This window comes from Lissotriton helveticus, chromosome 2_1, assembly GCF_964261635.1.
Source record: "Lissotriton helveticus chromosome 2_1, aLisHel1.1, whole genome shotgun sequence".
In the NCBI taxonomy this organism is placed as follows: domain Eukaryota; kingdom Metazoa; phylum Chordata; class Amphibia; order Caudata; family Salamandridae; genus Lissotriton; species Lissotriton helveticus.
In genome coordinates, this window is record NC_136059.1 from 516,482,932 (window position 1) to 516,499,655 (window position 16,724).

At 45.7% G+C, this 16,724-nt stretch overlaps 2 protein-coding genes across 3 annotated transcripts in view; both read right to left on the reverse strand.

Moving 5' to 3' along the window:
• The window catches only part of TRIM23 (tripartite motif containing 23), a 712,673-nt gene that overhangs the window by 176,810 nt on the left and 519,139 nt on the right, over positions 1–16,724 (reverse strand). The gene's annotated exons all lie outside the window — the stretch shown is intronic.
• On the reverse strand, positions 390–15,576 carry LOC144819101 (uncharacterized). Its single transcript, XM_078677101.1, has 2 exons — positions 14,514–15,576; positions 390–445 (listed from the first exon to the last, which is right to left on the reverse strand). Exons 1-2 carry the CDS (start codon positions 15,574–15,576, stop codon positions 390–392), a joined length of 1,119 nt encoding a protein of 372 aa, XP_078533227.1.

Here is a 16,724-nt window from a genome sequence, read left to right on the forward strand (position 1 = left end):
GGATTATACCATCGTCTCGCTCCCGCTGCTGGGGTTAATCAAAAAGTTCCAAATCCTATGTTCGGCTGACAGTGACCATTCAATGCAGCATATTGAAATCAACCTGGCACCATGGAAACATTTAAAAGCCCAATCATCAGTTGGGGAAATATCGACAAGCAATCTGAAGCGACTAAGATGGACGAATAATTCACTAGCGCAAATAGCACAGGAAGCAAAGTACTTATTCCAAAATATAACCAACGGAAATGCAATTTGCGCAGAAACATGGACCGCCTTTTTGAACAAACTACCAAAGACCGGAACCAACTCGAGGATGAAGTCTCACCAAAAGAACAACGGTCAGTTCAGAAAGACCTTACTGTCCTTAAGAAGGCGTCTGCGGAAGTTCATGAGGCGTGCAAAGGGCCGTACTTCAGATCTGCATATTTGGCAAACAATCCGACTAGTAAGGAAACAATATAAAAGACAAATATGGATTGAAAAAAAACCCAGAGAAACAGATTTTTGGACTAAACTATTGCACAACATAAAGAAATCTGATTCCAGAGCATTTTGGTCGCAGGTAAACACTATAAACAGATCAGTACAAACAATCAATATGACCTGTGTTACAGAAAACACATGGGTACAACATCTACTTGACACATTCTCAGTAAATCCATCTACGCCGCCCATAACAACAGCTAAAGTCCTAGCGCAATTAAACAATCTGTATACCAATCAGCAAGGTGGAGATCAGGCATCTAGTTCTCACGCAGAATTAGACATATTAGAAAAACTAATTAAAAGAAGCAGGCAAGATATCGCACCAGGACCGAATGGTGTCCCTCAGGCTATCTACAAGGAGGACCCCCAATATTGGGCACGCAAATTAAACATCTTATTTAGGTCAATAAACAACTCAAGGCGGCTCCCAGAAAGCTGGAGAGGGGCGATTATAAACCCGATCTACAAAGGAGGAGATCGAAAAAATCCAGCTAATTACCGTCTGATAGCACTTATTGATGCCGAAGCAAAATATCATGCATCCCTGGTGCTACGTGACCTTACTAAATGGTCTGAAGAAAATAAGAAAATCCCGGGAAATCAGACTGGGTTTCGCAGGGGTACAGGCACCATGGCTAATGCCATGGCGATAAGTTTAATCGCCGAAAAGAGCATACAAAGCCGTCAAGCATTATACACCTGCTTTGTTGATTTCAAGGCGGCTTTCGACCGTGTCAACCGTCAGCTACTATGGTCCAAGTTAAAACAGCAGGGCCTGCCTGATACAATTCTAAATCCCATAATAGACTTATACACAGATACCTGGATGCAGGTAAAGATCGCAAACGGGCACCAGTTAACAAGGAAGATCAGGACATATGACGGATTGAAACAAGGCTGCGTTCTGGCACCCCATCTTTTTAATTTATTCATGGCAGACCTAACTACAAAGCTAGATGGAATTAACGCCCACCCGCCACGGCTGGGAACACTACGGTTGACACATCTCTCCTATGCCGATGATGTGGTACTGCTTAGTCAGACCAAAATAGTTCTGCAACGTCTCTTGCATGAACTGGCCGAATACACTAAACTGAATCTTCTCGAAATAAACAGCCAGAAAACAAAGATTATGATAATAACTCGCCAACGCAAAACCTTGCCACTTTTCGTTATAGACAATAAAAAACTGGAGGTAGTGGATAGCTATAAATACTTGAGAATACATCTGGCCAGACGCTTCAACTTTTCCTTGCATTTCGAGGTCATCGAAAAAAAGGGTACAGCTCTGTTACATGTATTCAACAGTATTTCCAAACAGCTAAAAGGCCCTCTGTTTAATCCACTTCTGACAGTCATCAAGGCCAAGCTACTCCCTACAATAGCCTACGGCAGCGTGTTACACCATGGGAGAAGTGCGCAGCTTCTAGACAAAATTCAAACCAGAGTCTATAAGCATATATTCTGTTTACCGTACAACGCCTCTCCGGCTCAGGTCCGACTCGAGTTTGGACTACAATCACAAGAACTGCAAAAAAAATATGAGACCATTAAGTTTTGGTATGACATCTGGATGAACAGGGAAACGGAGATCAATTCTGCCACATGGGAGGCAATGCAAAATAGTCCGAACTCCCAATATACTAAGTTCCTAAACCTGTCCCTTGATACCACCGAACTTGCATCATTGTGGCAAACCAAGCTACCGGTATCATCATTCAAGCAAGTAGTTAAAAGGGCAGCAAACAGGCATTCGCTAATCTATGACAAGTCAATCTTCAGTCATCGCGCACATTCCTGGATGGTAATTCAATCATATACTATGCCAAAATCCGCAGTCTATTTTGGGTTATCCTTTTCATCATTTGTCAAACTGAAATACCTTAGCTTAAGGATGGGAAACCTGCCAACAAATGCAGATCAACCAGATTGGAGGAAACCAGACAACAAGGAGTGTGACTTATGTGGTGCCATAAAACAAGACTTATCCACCTATTTTGCATCGGTCCCACTCTGGACCAGGAACGACTATGGAACACGTACCTGTCGATCCGCCATCATACAAGTTCTGTGTACTGCGGATCCACAATTCATTTGTAGATCAGTCAAGTTTGTAATGAACTTTGAGATCAAAAGAGGTGTTATTGTAAAGGGTTGTTAAAAATTTAGACTAAGATGTAATGTAAAGAGGCAGTAAGAACCCTTGTTCGACTCTTAGGCTAGAAATTGCGCCAGCTATCTTTCGCCATTTAATTGGTATCACACAACTCGCAGTAGATCGACCAAAACTTGAGAAGGATGAGCTGTACGAACTGTCCTGTAACAGCTCATGGATCGATTCACACTGACATTCAATTTCTGAAAAAAGACCAATTCTTGTATAGAATTAATATAAAGCTGGTCGATGTAGTGAATTTCAATCTGACATTCTATGAATTTAAATACTTTTTAATGTTTTTTTTTAAGGAATTTTAAACTAATGTACCTTCACTTTTGTAAAGGTTTTTATTAACCATACAATAAAATCTTCTTGACTCTTGACATCTCCCTTGTGGTCAAGGAGTGACCACCCTGTGCAAACAGGCACCACCAGTAACTTGCCGGTCTGCTTGGTCGACGCTCCGGCCGGAACCCGAAAACTCAGCGACACAGGAACTGGACACTCAGACTTCTCTGACTCCGACCCACATCCACAGCAAAGGTGAGACCCGTGGCGGACACGAGAGACGTGGGACCGGACACCCTGGACATCCTGCATTTTGCTAACAGCTCGACTACCGAGGCACCCTCGCAGTTGTGCATTGGGGTACGAGAAGCCCCAGACCCGAGCGTCATTTGCACTGAAGCTCAGCCCTCCACACTCCACGAGTGCCGCGTGGGGCCCGCTCTTGCATTTCAGCTGAACGCGTCTTCCCGGTTACTAGCCCGCTGGCTAGTGAGCCCTCTGAAGACAAACCTTTGAAACCAAACTGCTTTCCTGGTTGCTCCAGGCCTGCTCCAGCTTCCCTGCAAAGGAGAAGTTCCTCAGACCTTGCTGGTCTGCTCCGAAGCCAATTTTCCCTTCCTGCGTGGATTGCATTTGCCAAGGCTTGTTGGGTCCAATCCGGATACCGACACTGCAGTCAACTCGATCCTTCGTGGGACTGCTCGAATCCAGCTCCTGGTCATCGTCGACGCCTCCTGGCCCTCGAAGCTGCAGAGACGAGCTTCACCTGAGATCGCGACATCGCCTGGTTCCTTTCTGGTCACTGGCTAGTGACCCAGACTCTGTCCCCTCTGCTTTCAGGTTCTTCACATCTTCCATCCACCCTTGGATCCACCCGGACACTTTTCCTCTGGTCGCCTGCAGCACTTCTTTGCAGATCTCCATAGAAAACGACGACGAAACCCGACATGAAAAGACACCTATGCACCTGGCTTCCCTGGGTGAGGTAACTCGAGTATTCCGGTGCTCCCGTGGGTATTGACTCTCCAAGTGTCCTAGTCCAAAGGGGTTTTGTCGTAGTCCACCCGGAACTTTATAACTTCTTCCTTCTCCATTATAAGTCAATGGGAACTCGCGACTGTGTTTAGACACTGCACGCGTCTCCCGGGGAGTCTCCTACTTCCTAACCTATGGTTGTTTAGTGTAGCCCCAGCGATTCCTTAGGCCCTAGGCATATTCACTATTTCTGAAGTGGTTCTTATACCACTTACTTAGTATATGGTTTGTGAGGCCCCTAGGACATAACTGTATTTGTGCAACTTATCGTATGCTAATTGAATAACTTGTGATGTACTTCAATCTCTGACCTCAAAGAGTGCAGAGGGGTTGTGCTACAAATAAATACATATATATTTGATATATACCTTGTGTGGTGTCCTTTCATTTGGTGTTCAAGGGATTATAATTGGTAAAACAGCTTGCTTCACATGCTCTCTGAAGTCTTAGCCTATGACTGCTGGTCCATGCTACCACTAGGATAGCTTGTCTATAAGGTTGACTTTACAACCACCATCAATAGTGGTCGGTTAGACTGGTGCAAGGTGCCCACTGGAATAGTGGATATCATATGCCAGTCTAACTTCTCACAGGACTGGCACTCTTGCTGTTGCTTTGTTGTGCTGGCCTGCTGCTTGCGGCTTCTGTCCTGGGAGTGAAAGGACTGGACTTTGCTTTCTACATCCTGCTTTTAAAGTTCTCCAGGGGCTTGTGCATACTTGCCTTCTGTTAAGAAGTTTCAGGGCCATCAAAGACTTCACCTTTGAGCATGGGCTCTTCTGCAGAGGGTCCTGACTTGCCAAGCGGTGCCAAATCCAGTTCCTTGGAAGTGTAACCTGGTGATCTTAAGGAGAAAATCCATGCATCGACCAGGGTTTGTTTTATTGACCCCGTGCTGCAAAAGACTGACGCAGTGCCGTCTTCGCAGCTGAGAAATCGATGCAGCGCCTGCTTTGCGATGTGAAATCAGTGCAGCAACTGCTTCGCCGCTGTCACAGCGACATAGCACGTCTGGATTTTCGGCCCATCCTCTCTTGAGGTCGATCCTTCATCAACAACGCGCTGCAGTAAGGAACCAATCAGAAAAGGGGGTGGTGATGAACAGAGTGTCTGAATTAAGCAGACCACTCTTACCCAGTCCAAAGATCAGGGCTTGATCCATCACCGTTATTTAGCTCACTGCCCCATCCCAGCTCAGAACCTGGCTATATGCAAATTAGTCTGTCCCTGGCCCAGTGCATCATGGGAACAGGGCAGACCAAACTACCAAGCCAATTCTTCACCAGAAAGGAGACAAGCTACCGGGGACCGGTTTCTGGCATTTCAGCCTCGTCGGCCCGGCTTGCTTGAATCCTGATGGAGCAGTGAGCAAGGGACTCATGTCTGAGTATACCCTGCCACACCTATAGTGGCCAAAAACGATTCAGAAAAGGGGGTGGTGATGAACAGAGTGTCTGAATTAAGCAGACCACTCTTACCCAGTCCAAAGATCAGGGCTTGATCCATCACCGTTATTTAGCTCACTGCCCCATCCCAGCTCAGAACCTGGCTATATGCAAATTAGTCTGTCCCTGGCCCAGTGCATCATGGGAACAGGGCAGACCAAACTACCAAGCCAATTCTTCACCAGAAAGGAGACAAGCTACCGGGGACCGGTTTATGGCATTTCAGCCTCGTCGGCCCGGCTTGCTTGAATCCTGATGGAGCAGTGAGCAAGGGACTCATGTCTGAGTATACCCTGCCACACCTATAGTGGCCAAAAACGATTCAGAAAAGGGGGTGGTGATGAACAGAGTGTCTGAATTAAGCAGACCACTCTTACCCAGTCCAAAGATCAGGGCTTGATCCATCACCGTTATTTAGCTCACTGCCCCATCCCAGCTCAGAACCTGGCTATATGCAAATTAGTCTGTCCCTGGCCCAGTGCATCATGGGAACAGGGCAGACCAAACTACCAAGCCAATTCTTCGCCAGAAAGGAGACAAGCTACCGGGGACCAGTTTCTGGCATTTCAGCCTCGTCGGCCCGGCTTGCTTGAATCCTGACGGAGCAGAGAGCAAGGGACTCATGTCTGAGTATACCCTGCCACACCTATAGTGGCCAAAAACGATTCAGAAAAGGGGGTGGTGATGAACAGAGTGTCTGAATTAAGCAGACCACTCTTACCCAGTCCAAAGATCAGGGCTTGATCCATCACCGTTATTTAGCTCACTGCCCCATCCCAGCTCAGAACCTGGCTATATGCAAATTAGTCTGTCCCTGGCGCAGTGAGCTAAAAAACGGTGATGGATCAAGCCCTGATCTTTGGACTGGGTAAGAGTGGTCTGCTTAATTCAGGCACTCTGTTCATCACCACCCCCTTTTCTGAATCATTTTGTCCACCATAAGCGTGGAAGGGTATACTCAGATGTGAGTCCCTTGCTCATTGCACCATCAGGATTCAAGCAAGCCGGGCCGACGACGCCTGAAATGGCAGAAACCGGTCCCCGGAAGCTTGTTTCCTTCCCAGTATAAGAATTGGCTTGGTAGTTTGGTTTGCCCTGTTCCCATCATGCACTGGGACAGGAACAGACTAATTTGCATATAGCCAAGTTCTGAGCTGGGATGGTGCAGTGAGCTAAAAAACGGTGATGGATCAAGCCCTGATCTTTGGACTGGGTAAGAGTGGTCTGCTTAATTCAGGCACTCTGTTCATCACCACCCCCTTTTCTGAATCATTTTGTCCACCATAAGCGTGGAAGGGTTTACTCAGATGTGAGTCCCTTGCTCATTGCACCATCAGGATTCAAGCAAGCCGGGCCGACGACCCCTGAAATGGCAGAAACCGGTCCCCGGAAACTTGTTTCCTTCCCAGTATAAGAATTGGCTTGGTAGTTTGGTTTGCCCTGTTCCCATTATGCACTGGGACAGGAACAGACTAATTTGCATATAGCCAAGTTCTGAGCTGGGATGGTGCAGTGAGCTAAAAAACGGTGATGGATCAAGCCCTGATCTTTGGACTGGGTAAGAGTGGTCTGCTTAATTCAGGCACTCTGTTCATCACCACCCCCTTTTCTTAAGCAGTAAGGAACCAAGGCTGCATGTCAGGAAACTGACGCAACAACTCACATGCCAGTAAGGAACAGACACATCTCATTACTTTTCAGGCGCCTCACCTCCCCTGCGCCATGCACCATCTTTGATTTTTGACACAGCTAAGCTACTTTGTGCTAAAATGAAGTAATCCATTGATTTCTATGGACCAAACTTGCTTAATCTTTTAAAAGTGATATTTTAATTAAACTGGTCTGGACTCCTTTTGTAGAGGGTGTGTGGTGAATGTTTGTGTGTGCTTTACACATTGCCTCTGAGATAAGCCTGACTGCTCATGCCCAGCTACTAAGGGGGAGAGTAGGGGTTATCTTTGCGGTGTGATTCCCTTACCCTTACTACAGTGAGTCCCTGCTTGGACAGGGTGCAACCCACTGTCAACTAGAGACTCAATTTCTAATAACCTGTCTATATCTCGTCCCATAGTTAGCCAGCAGGACAAGGACTCTGATTGGTCTTTTGTCTTCTTGATGTCCTGGTGCCCTGCTAAAGCTACCTCATGTGATCTTGCAGAACCACTAGCCTCTTACTGGCACAGAGTCCTGGATTCATGGGCTCACTACATAACAGCCCATCCTCCTGAACCATGCTGTTGGCCAACTACTCTGGTGGAAACTTTGTCTGGTTTACAAGAGTAGGATACATTCTGGAGCCCAGCGAAAATCTTCCCGTCAATGCCCTATATCAGTTGGCAACTCTTGCAGCTCTGGCTGTGATTCAACCTTCATCATATGGTCTGCTTCACAGGCCTCATCCTACTCTTTGTCTAGAGCAGGGTCAATGGACACAACTGCCGGTGTCTTCTCAGAGCCTGGTCTGCATTAAACTACAGTTATCTGATCCCTTTACTCCAGCAGCTGTCCCAGTAGTTTCCTGATGCTGACTAAGAGAGCACCGGCAAGTAGATTGGCCCAGTGATGGTCTTTGGTCAGGGTGTAAGCATGAAGGTAGGACTAGATTGGCAGTCTCCGGTCAGGAGAAACCCAAATTAAGAGCACAAAAAATATTTCCGGCTTTCCCACTCAGCTACCTGTTAACATGTGGTGGTTAGCCCTTCCCCAAAGAACAAAGGGGAAAGCATAAAAGGGACCCAAAGTTTCCTCTCCTAAACTCACTCCAAAGATCCATGAATTTCCTCTAATTCCCATCAACTGTTGGAGTTCTTTCTGACCCTCCACCTTACGTACCCGATTCTGTAACACACAAAATGGAAGGTAGTGTGCTCATGGCCACATGTACCACACAAACTCCAAATGCTTTTTCCAGTGACGTAACAAGTTTACGCATGCAGCATCCATTTCCGAAAATGTTGGTTGACGGACCTGATTGTAGGAGAGGCAGGTAGGCCGGTAGTCTTGCCCCTGCTAACACTGTATTCCAACACCAGGTCTTCAAATAGTTCAACATTTAATTACTCAAGGAGGCTTGGAGTACTTTCTGCGCTCTCTTTCATCTGCTGTCACTTATTTCCAAAATAATCACTGACCTTATGAAACAACTTTAGGGCTTCAGAGGTAAGTAGAACAGTTGGTTATTCTGAAAAAGTAAAATGCATTCATAACAGCTGCTTGAAATGACAAAGTGGAATGCTCACAATGGGCAAGTGGGCATATAGAATATTAGGGAAAGGAATTTTCTTTAAAGAAATCATACTGGAATTCAACACACCGTCTCTTGTGAAATGAATAGAATAAACATAGCTATAATATTATGGTGAACATTAAAGATAAGACTTTAAAATTGCAGGTGGCAATGCAATTTTTTTTTACATTATCTCCTACACCAAACATGAAACAGATCTCCTACACCAAACATGAAACAGAAAGGAAAATGGGAACACAAAATATACGCTTTCAAAGGCTAAATAATGTGCATGCAATATCACTCTGATAAAAAGAAACCAAGGACCACACGTAAAGAGATATGTAATCACCCAGCCTTCACATCAAACACACATCGAAGAACTAACACAACCATGCTCTTGTGTCACACATTACTATTGCTCAAATCAATCCAACACAAATCTACCAACTCTCCTTATTGTGATGCAGCCCAAATACTTAGAAATTACATTTCTTTCAAAGTTACACAATCTTATTCTCACCACATCTCCAATATTAAACATTGACTCGTGTATTTTCTTTTTCAGAACCTTCAAACCTCCTGGACAGCTTTCTCACACACTCCTTGAGGGTTTTTCTGACAACTGCTTGACTACCACGTCCCCTTGAATTTTCATCATCCAAGGTGGACACAACAAGTGCAAGACTTTATCCCCCTTATCTTTGCAAATGGTGACATATCACCCTCATGAAGAGGTCACTGTGTATGCTCTAACAAGTTCTTCCATCTCATCCTTTACATTTTTAACACTGCACAACACTAACTGAATTCTTTCCCTCAAAACTCTATTCCATCTTTCAATCTTTCCATTCCTTTTTTCAATTTTTTTTTACTGAGTTTAAAATGTTATAAACAGCACAGCAATTAACAATTCATTGCAATTATATATGAGGAATCAGAATTCCAGTTTTTACATACAGCATTTCATCAAAAAAGAGCAAAAGAAGAAGAAAGATGAGATTATAACACATGAAAAAATTGATGTTTGTTTCAAATAATTTATACAAATGAATAACTAAGATATAGAAGTAAATCTAGGCAATATAGAAGCGCCATTCTTTCCAGCAGCCTAGGGCCTATTTTGGGCCCTGGGATTCCCTCCAGCTATATAAGGCTGCCCATATACGTCTGCCAAGGGATTTCCCTTTCTTGCCTTTTCTTTCGTAAATTCCCTTCTCAAGGTTAAATATAGAAAGAAGCCGTGCCAACCATAGATTAAATGTCGGGCGGCTTGGTCTAGCCAAGCTGAGGCAACACAACTTCGTAGAACTGCCATGGCAAGAAAAAGAAAGCGGAGAGACATAGTATGTCCCTGTGTGTTATCAACCCTGAGAAGAATTAAAGGTGAAGTTAGCTTAACCCTGAGGCCCAGAGTGGACTCAAAAAATGTAGTAATTGAGGTTTTTAGCGTGTCTAATCGGGGGCAAGTTGAAAACATATGGTCTAAATCAGCATGTGCAGAATCACAGCATGGACACCTAATTCCCTGCAGCGCCCCCCCCCCCCCACTGTAGAATGTTTGCTGGAGTATAGTATAGGGAAAACACTGTTTTATAGTGTTGGGCCTGAAGCCCAGCAGAGCGCAATACTGTCTGCCCCAACTCTAGGGACTGAAAAAAATTATCTGGGTCAATGCCCAACCTGCCTTCCCATTTTTCGGCATGTTTTTCTAAATTATCCAATTTGAGTGCCGTAAGTTCGCTATAGGTTCCTTTAATAGAACAGCCATCCCTGCTTCTTATGACTTCTATGGTTTTCACCCTACTGAACCCGTTGGGTCCACCCAGCTTTTAACTCAGGTAGCTTCTAAGCTGAAGATATATTTGAAAAAGTTCCCAGTCCCGATGCCAAATTTATACTGGATATCCTTAAATTGGTAAATTCCGTCGGTACGTAATAGATCCCCGACTTTCGTGAGGCCGCATCCCGCCCAGTGTGCCATAGTTTGATCTGAAAAAACTTTCTGGCAGCGTAGATTGCCATACAATTCTGTATAGTAATTCATCCTCCCTAAGCCAGTCTTTCTTTTAAAAGTAGTCCAGATTTTTTTTTGATGAGCAAATTTTATTGATTTTAAAAACATAAGAACACTTCAGCCAATACACGGAAATCACAAACATAAGTTCATTCACACAAGCGCTACAACGCCCAATCACGATCCCCATAAAAACATGTGTAAAAGTTGGAACCAGATTAATCAGGACCCTCCACGTTCCCCAACCACTTCCCCCACACTCCATGGTACTTCTTGACACACCCCTTAGCTTTGTAGAGGGCTTTCTCCTGGATTGCACACCAGTCCACCCCTCTCCGCCACCTCTCGAAGGTGGGCGGGTCAGGGCTTATCCAGGCCGCCGCAATGTCCCGCTTGGCCACCATCATAGCTGTGTTTAAAAGAAAAATGCTACTTACCAGTATGCATCTGTTCTTGGCATGTAGAGCTGGAGAGTTGCACACTATGCATAGATTGCCACCTAGTGTTGGGCCCGGATGTTTACAGTTTGTTTTGTTGTAGAAAAGTCTTTGGAAGTCACGGGATAGGTGACTCCTCTTTTGGATGATACTGCGCATGGTCATCGGCTCCATCCACAGATTGTTTTTCGCCATTAGGGAAGTGATGGAGCTGTATAAGAGATAGTGATGTCCATGTGATATGTATCTAATTAAGATAATACTGGAACAGATAAATGTAGCCGGGGAGGCGGGTGGGCGTGTGCAACTCTGCAGCTCTACATGCCAAGAACAGATGCATACTGGTAAGTAGCATTTTCCGTTCGAGGCATATGAGCTGCAGATTGCACACTATGCATAGATTACATAGCCGTTCCCACACCTAGCGGCGACCACCAGTATCTGTTGCAGTTGTTTGAAACAGAGTTTTTAGTACAGCCTGGCCCACAGTGGCTTGTTGTTTAGTTTGCACATCTACACAGTAATGCTTTGTGAATGTGTGCGGTGTAGACCATGTAGCTGCTTTGCATATGTCATCTAGGGGAATGTTCCCTAAGAATGCCATTGAATCCCCTATCTTCCTGGTAGAATGGGCTTTTGGTGGGATTGTTAATGTGCGTTTGGCTTTTTGATAACATATTTGTATACATTTAACAATCCACCTAGCGATCCCTGACTTTGAAATGGGATTGCCTTTATGTGGCAGTGAGAAAGACACAGAAAGTTGTTGTGTCTTACGAAAAGTTTGTGTCCTTTCAATGGATACAGTAATGCTCTCTTGACATCTAAAGTGTGTAGAGCTCTTTCGGCGACTGTTTGAGGCTGCGAGAAAAATACGTGCAGCTCAACAGATTGATTTAGATGAAAAAGGGAAATTACTTTTGGAAGGAATTTTGGATTAGTACGAAGAACCACTTTGTTATGATGCATTTGCAGAAAGGGTTCCTGAATGGTAAATGCTTATAGTTCACTAACCCTTCTGAGAGACGTAATGGCTACTAGGAACGCTACTTTCCAGGTTAGAAATTGCAATTCACATTTATGTAATGGTTCAAAGGGAGGTCCCATTAACCTTGTGAGAACCACATTTAGATTCCACACTGGTGCAGGTGGTGTTTTGGGAAGAATTATTCTTTTGAATCCTTCCATGAAAGCTTTAATAGCTGGCACTCTAAAAAGAGATAGATGTTGCCTATTTTGCAAGTATGCCGCAATGGCCGAAAGGCGTAACCTAATAGACGTGTCGGCTAAGTTACACTTTTGAAGGTGCAATAAATACCGATGATGTGTTGAATAGACACGTCTAAAGGATTCATTTGGTTGTTCTGGCAGTATATGACAAACCTTTTCCACTTAGCAGCGTAACATGCTCTACTGGTGGGGCGTCTAGCTTCTTCGATAACGTTCATACATTCTGTGGGGAAGGTTGAGGTAACCTAACTATGACCTCAGGAGCCAGATCGCTAGGTTGAGCTGAGCTGGGTCCGGGTGTCTGATCTCTCCAGGGCTCTGTGTTAATAGGCGTGAAGATAGGTTTAGTTTTTGGTGTGGTACTACAGACATTTGTAACAGCGTGGTGTACCACGGTTGTCTGGCCCAAGTTGGAGCGATTAGGATGAGCGTTAGGGAACGTTGCTGTAGTTTGCGTACCACTAATGGAAGCAGTGGGAGAGGAGGAAAAGCGTACGCAAATATTTTTCACCAGTTCATCCATATCGCATTGCCTTTGGACAATGGGTGTGGGTATCTGGCGGCAAAGTTTGGGCATTTTGCGTTTTCATGGGTGGCAAAGAGGTCTATTTGAGGTTGTCCCCACATTTGAAAGAACGGATGAATAACTTGTGGATGAAGTTCCCGTTCGTGGATTTGCTGAGTTTGTCGACTTAGCAGATCTGCCATAGTGTTTGTACCGGGATGTGTTGGGCTAATAGGAAGATCTTTAGTGGTATAGCCCATCTCCATATCTGCTGTGCTAACAGAGAGCTGCAGAGAGTGTGTCCCTCCTTGTTTGTTTATGTAGTACATAGCTGTCATATTGTCTGTGTGGACTAAGGCAGCTTTGCCTGACACTTGAGTTTGAAAAGCTTTTAGGGCTAGAAACACAGCTAGTAACTCTAGGTGGTTGATGTGGAGTAGCTTTTGCTGCGGTGTCCACCTGCCTTGCATGGTGTGATGCAGGAGGTGGGCTCCCCAGCCGGAGAGCGATGCGTCCGCTGTCATGACTATTTGAGGAACTGGCTCTAGAAACGGTCGCCCTTTGGAAAGGTTTTTGGTGTTCCACCATTGCAGAGAACGATGAGTCCGACCGTCTACCAACACTAGGTCTGTCAGTTGACCTTGAGCCTGGTTCCATTGGCATGCTAGGCACCCTTGAAGTGGACGCATTTGCAATCTTGCGTGAGGTACTACAAATATGCAAGATGCCATCATTCCTATGAGCTGCATGAACACTCGAGCTGGTAGCGAGTGCTGAGGCTTGAATTTTGTTAGGAGAGTGTGTACGCTTGTTATCCTTGCTGGAGAGGGATACGCTAGGCTTAGTTGGGTGTTTATTGTAGCGCCGAGATACTGTTGCATGTGTGAGGGTTATAGATGCGACTTGGTGTGATTTACTATGAATCCCAAGTCGTGAAGCAGTTGAATGGTAGCGTGAGTGTGTTGTACACACTGGCTGAATGAGCTGGCTTTTATGAGCCAGTCGTCCAGATATGGGAAGACATGAATATGCTGTCTTCTTAAGCGTGCTGCTACTACTGCTAGGCATTTGGTAAACAACCTTGGCGCTATTGTGACTCCGAATGGGAGCACTTTGAACTGGTAGTGCTGCCCATCTAGCACAAATCTGAGATATTTTCTGTGCGCTGCGTGGATGGGAATATGGAAGTAGGCGTCCTTGAGATCTAGAGTGGCAAGGAAGTTGTTTAGTACCAGTAGTGGAAGGACCTGTTGAAGTGTGACCATATGGAAATGGTCCGACTGAATGTAAACGTTTAGAGGTCTGAGGTCTAGGATGGGTCTTAGAGATCCGTCCTTTTTTGGTATTAGGAAATATAGTGAGTATACTCCTTTGCTATACTCCTTTGCTTTTCTGGTGCTCTGGAACTATTTCTATTGCATTTTTCTGCAGGAGGGATATTACCTCTTGAGCAATGTTAAATGTTCCTGTGACATTGGACGCTGCTTGGGTGGTATGTTTGGGGGGTAGATTTTAGTTCCAGACAGTAACCTGATTGAATAATTTGTAACACTCACCTGTCTGATGTGATGTTTTCCCAGGCTGGCAGGTATTGTTGGAGTCTTCCCCCGACAGGAGTGGAATGGGACAGGGGAAGGGGAAGGGAGTCATTGGGCAGGGGTAGAGGCAGAGCGGGAGTTGTACCTCTGCCCTTGTTATTGTTACCCCTGTACCCACCCCTTTGGTAGCCCTTGCCGTAATTGGACTGAGTGGGGGCTTTGTATGAGGCAGAAGCTGTGTCTGAGGAATATCCTCTGGTGGCACCTTTATAGGATGAGCGACTAAAAGAACGTCTGGGAGCCTGCGACTGCAGGGCTCCCATAGATCTGGCGGTGTCTGTATCTTTCTTCATTTTTTCAAGAGATACATCCCCATTGGGTCCAAATAGGTATTGCTCATCAAAAGGTTGATTAAGAATGGCACTTTGTACCTCAGGTTTGAATCCTGATATACGTAGCCAGGCGTGTCTGCGTAGTAAGACGCTGGTGTTAACTGCTCTAGACGCAGTATCCGCTGCGTCAAGGGCACACCTGATGGAGGTGTTTGTAATGTTTTTACCCTCTTGGATGAGTTTGTGTGCTCTATCCTTGTACTTGTCAGGGAGGTGTCTCAATAGTAACTCTAACTCGTCATAATGTGCTCTATCATATCTAGCTAGCAATGCCTGTGTGTTGGCGATACGCCACATGTCTGCTGCTTGAGACGCAGTTCTCTTCCCTGATGCGTCCAGTAACTTAGACTCTTTATCTGGTGGGGCAGCATCACCTGATGTTTGCGAGTTTGCTCTCTTGCGTGCGTTGGAAACTACAAGTGAGTCTAGTGGTACTGGGCCTATAATATATGCGGGGTCTGAAGGGGCGGCTTTATATTTCTTCTCTATACGAGGGTTAATGATTCGAGTTCTGACTGGGTCTTTGAAGACTTCAGAAGCTTGTTTAATTACTCCCTTAAGCATTGGTAAAATGGATGTAGACCTTTGTGCATTATCAAAGGTATCCATAAGGAAGTCTTCGCCTACAGGGTCTGTATGTATGTCTACCCCGTGATATTGTGCAGCCCTGTGTATCAATTTGTTAAACCCTATAGTGTCTTCTGGTGGGGAAGGCCTTGAGGGGTATAAGTCATTCTGAGGGACATTTGGGACATCTGGAGTGGTATAATCATCCCATGGGTCAGGGGATCCTGTAGGTGTGGCTGGATCAGGCATGTTACCCCCCATATCATCAGAGCTATCATCCCTATGGTCTATAGAGGATGCTGGAGAATGCTGTGGTATGGGAGCATGTGGTGATGGCATAGGTGGAGGAGAAGGGGAAGGCTGTCTTAAAGGCGAGGTAGCCATGTCCTTCTTCTTTGCATGCGGAGCTGGAACTGGTCTGTCCAGTGGTCGCTTCTTTGAGACCAAAATCAACTGTCCAGTGATTGGTCTCTAGCCAGAGTCTTTTGAGCAGGGTCTGGATAAGGTAAGACTTCTGCTGGAGGCCGATCTTTTGGTGCTGGAAAAGGTTTCGGCACCGAATCGGCTTGCTTTGGTTTTTTGACAATGTACTTTGTCGGGGAAGCAGGAGTCTTTCTGGGCTCCGAAGGTTTTCTGGGCTCCGAAGGTTTTTTCGGTTCCAAAGGTTTTTTCGGGTCGGATGTTGTTTTTGGATCCAACTGTTTCTTTGGATCCAATGGTTTTTTCGGTTCCGGTGGTTTTTTGGAATCCGAAGCTTTGCTTGGTTCCGACCTGGGTTTCGGTGCCGAAGGAGGTGTGGGTTTCGGCGTCGATAGTTTGGACGTCGGCGTAGCCGGTGCCAATGTCTTTTTCGGTGCCAGTAAGTTGGCGCCGGCACCATGCGAAGGCTGACTCGAGTCCGGAGGTGGGGCAGTAGAAGCGGAGTGTCGTGTGCACCCGAGCCCGAGGGCGAGGGTGTAACCGAGGCCTTCTTTGGGGGTGTCGAGGAAGGGTCGGGGTCGACGGTCTTACTTATGACCCTATGCGCTGGAGTGATGTCCTCGACATCCGAATCTTCTTCCTGTTCGGAACCGCTGTCGACGTCTTGTTGTTCTGGGACATTGACGCCTTCCTCAAAGATGTCGTCCGGAATGGAAGTTGAAGATCGAGCCATTGTTCTTCTCGCTCTTCGGTCCCGGATAGTCTTTTTGGAGCGGAAAGAGGCACAAGCTGAACAGTCCTTTGCCTCGTGCTCTGGAGAAAGGCAGAGGTTACACACCTCGTGAAGGTTGGTGTGGGGAAACTTCGACCCACATTGAGGACACTTCTTGAATGGTGTCCATTCCATGAGCTGGAGTTGAGGCCTAGTTAGGCCCGAAGGCCGTTGAAGACGACCGGAATCGAAATATTCGACGTTG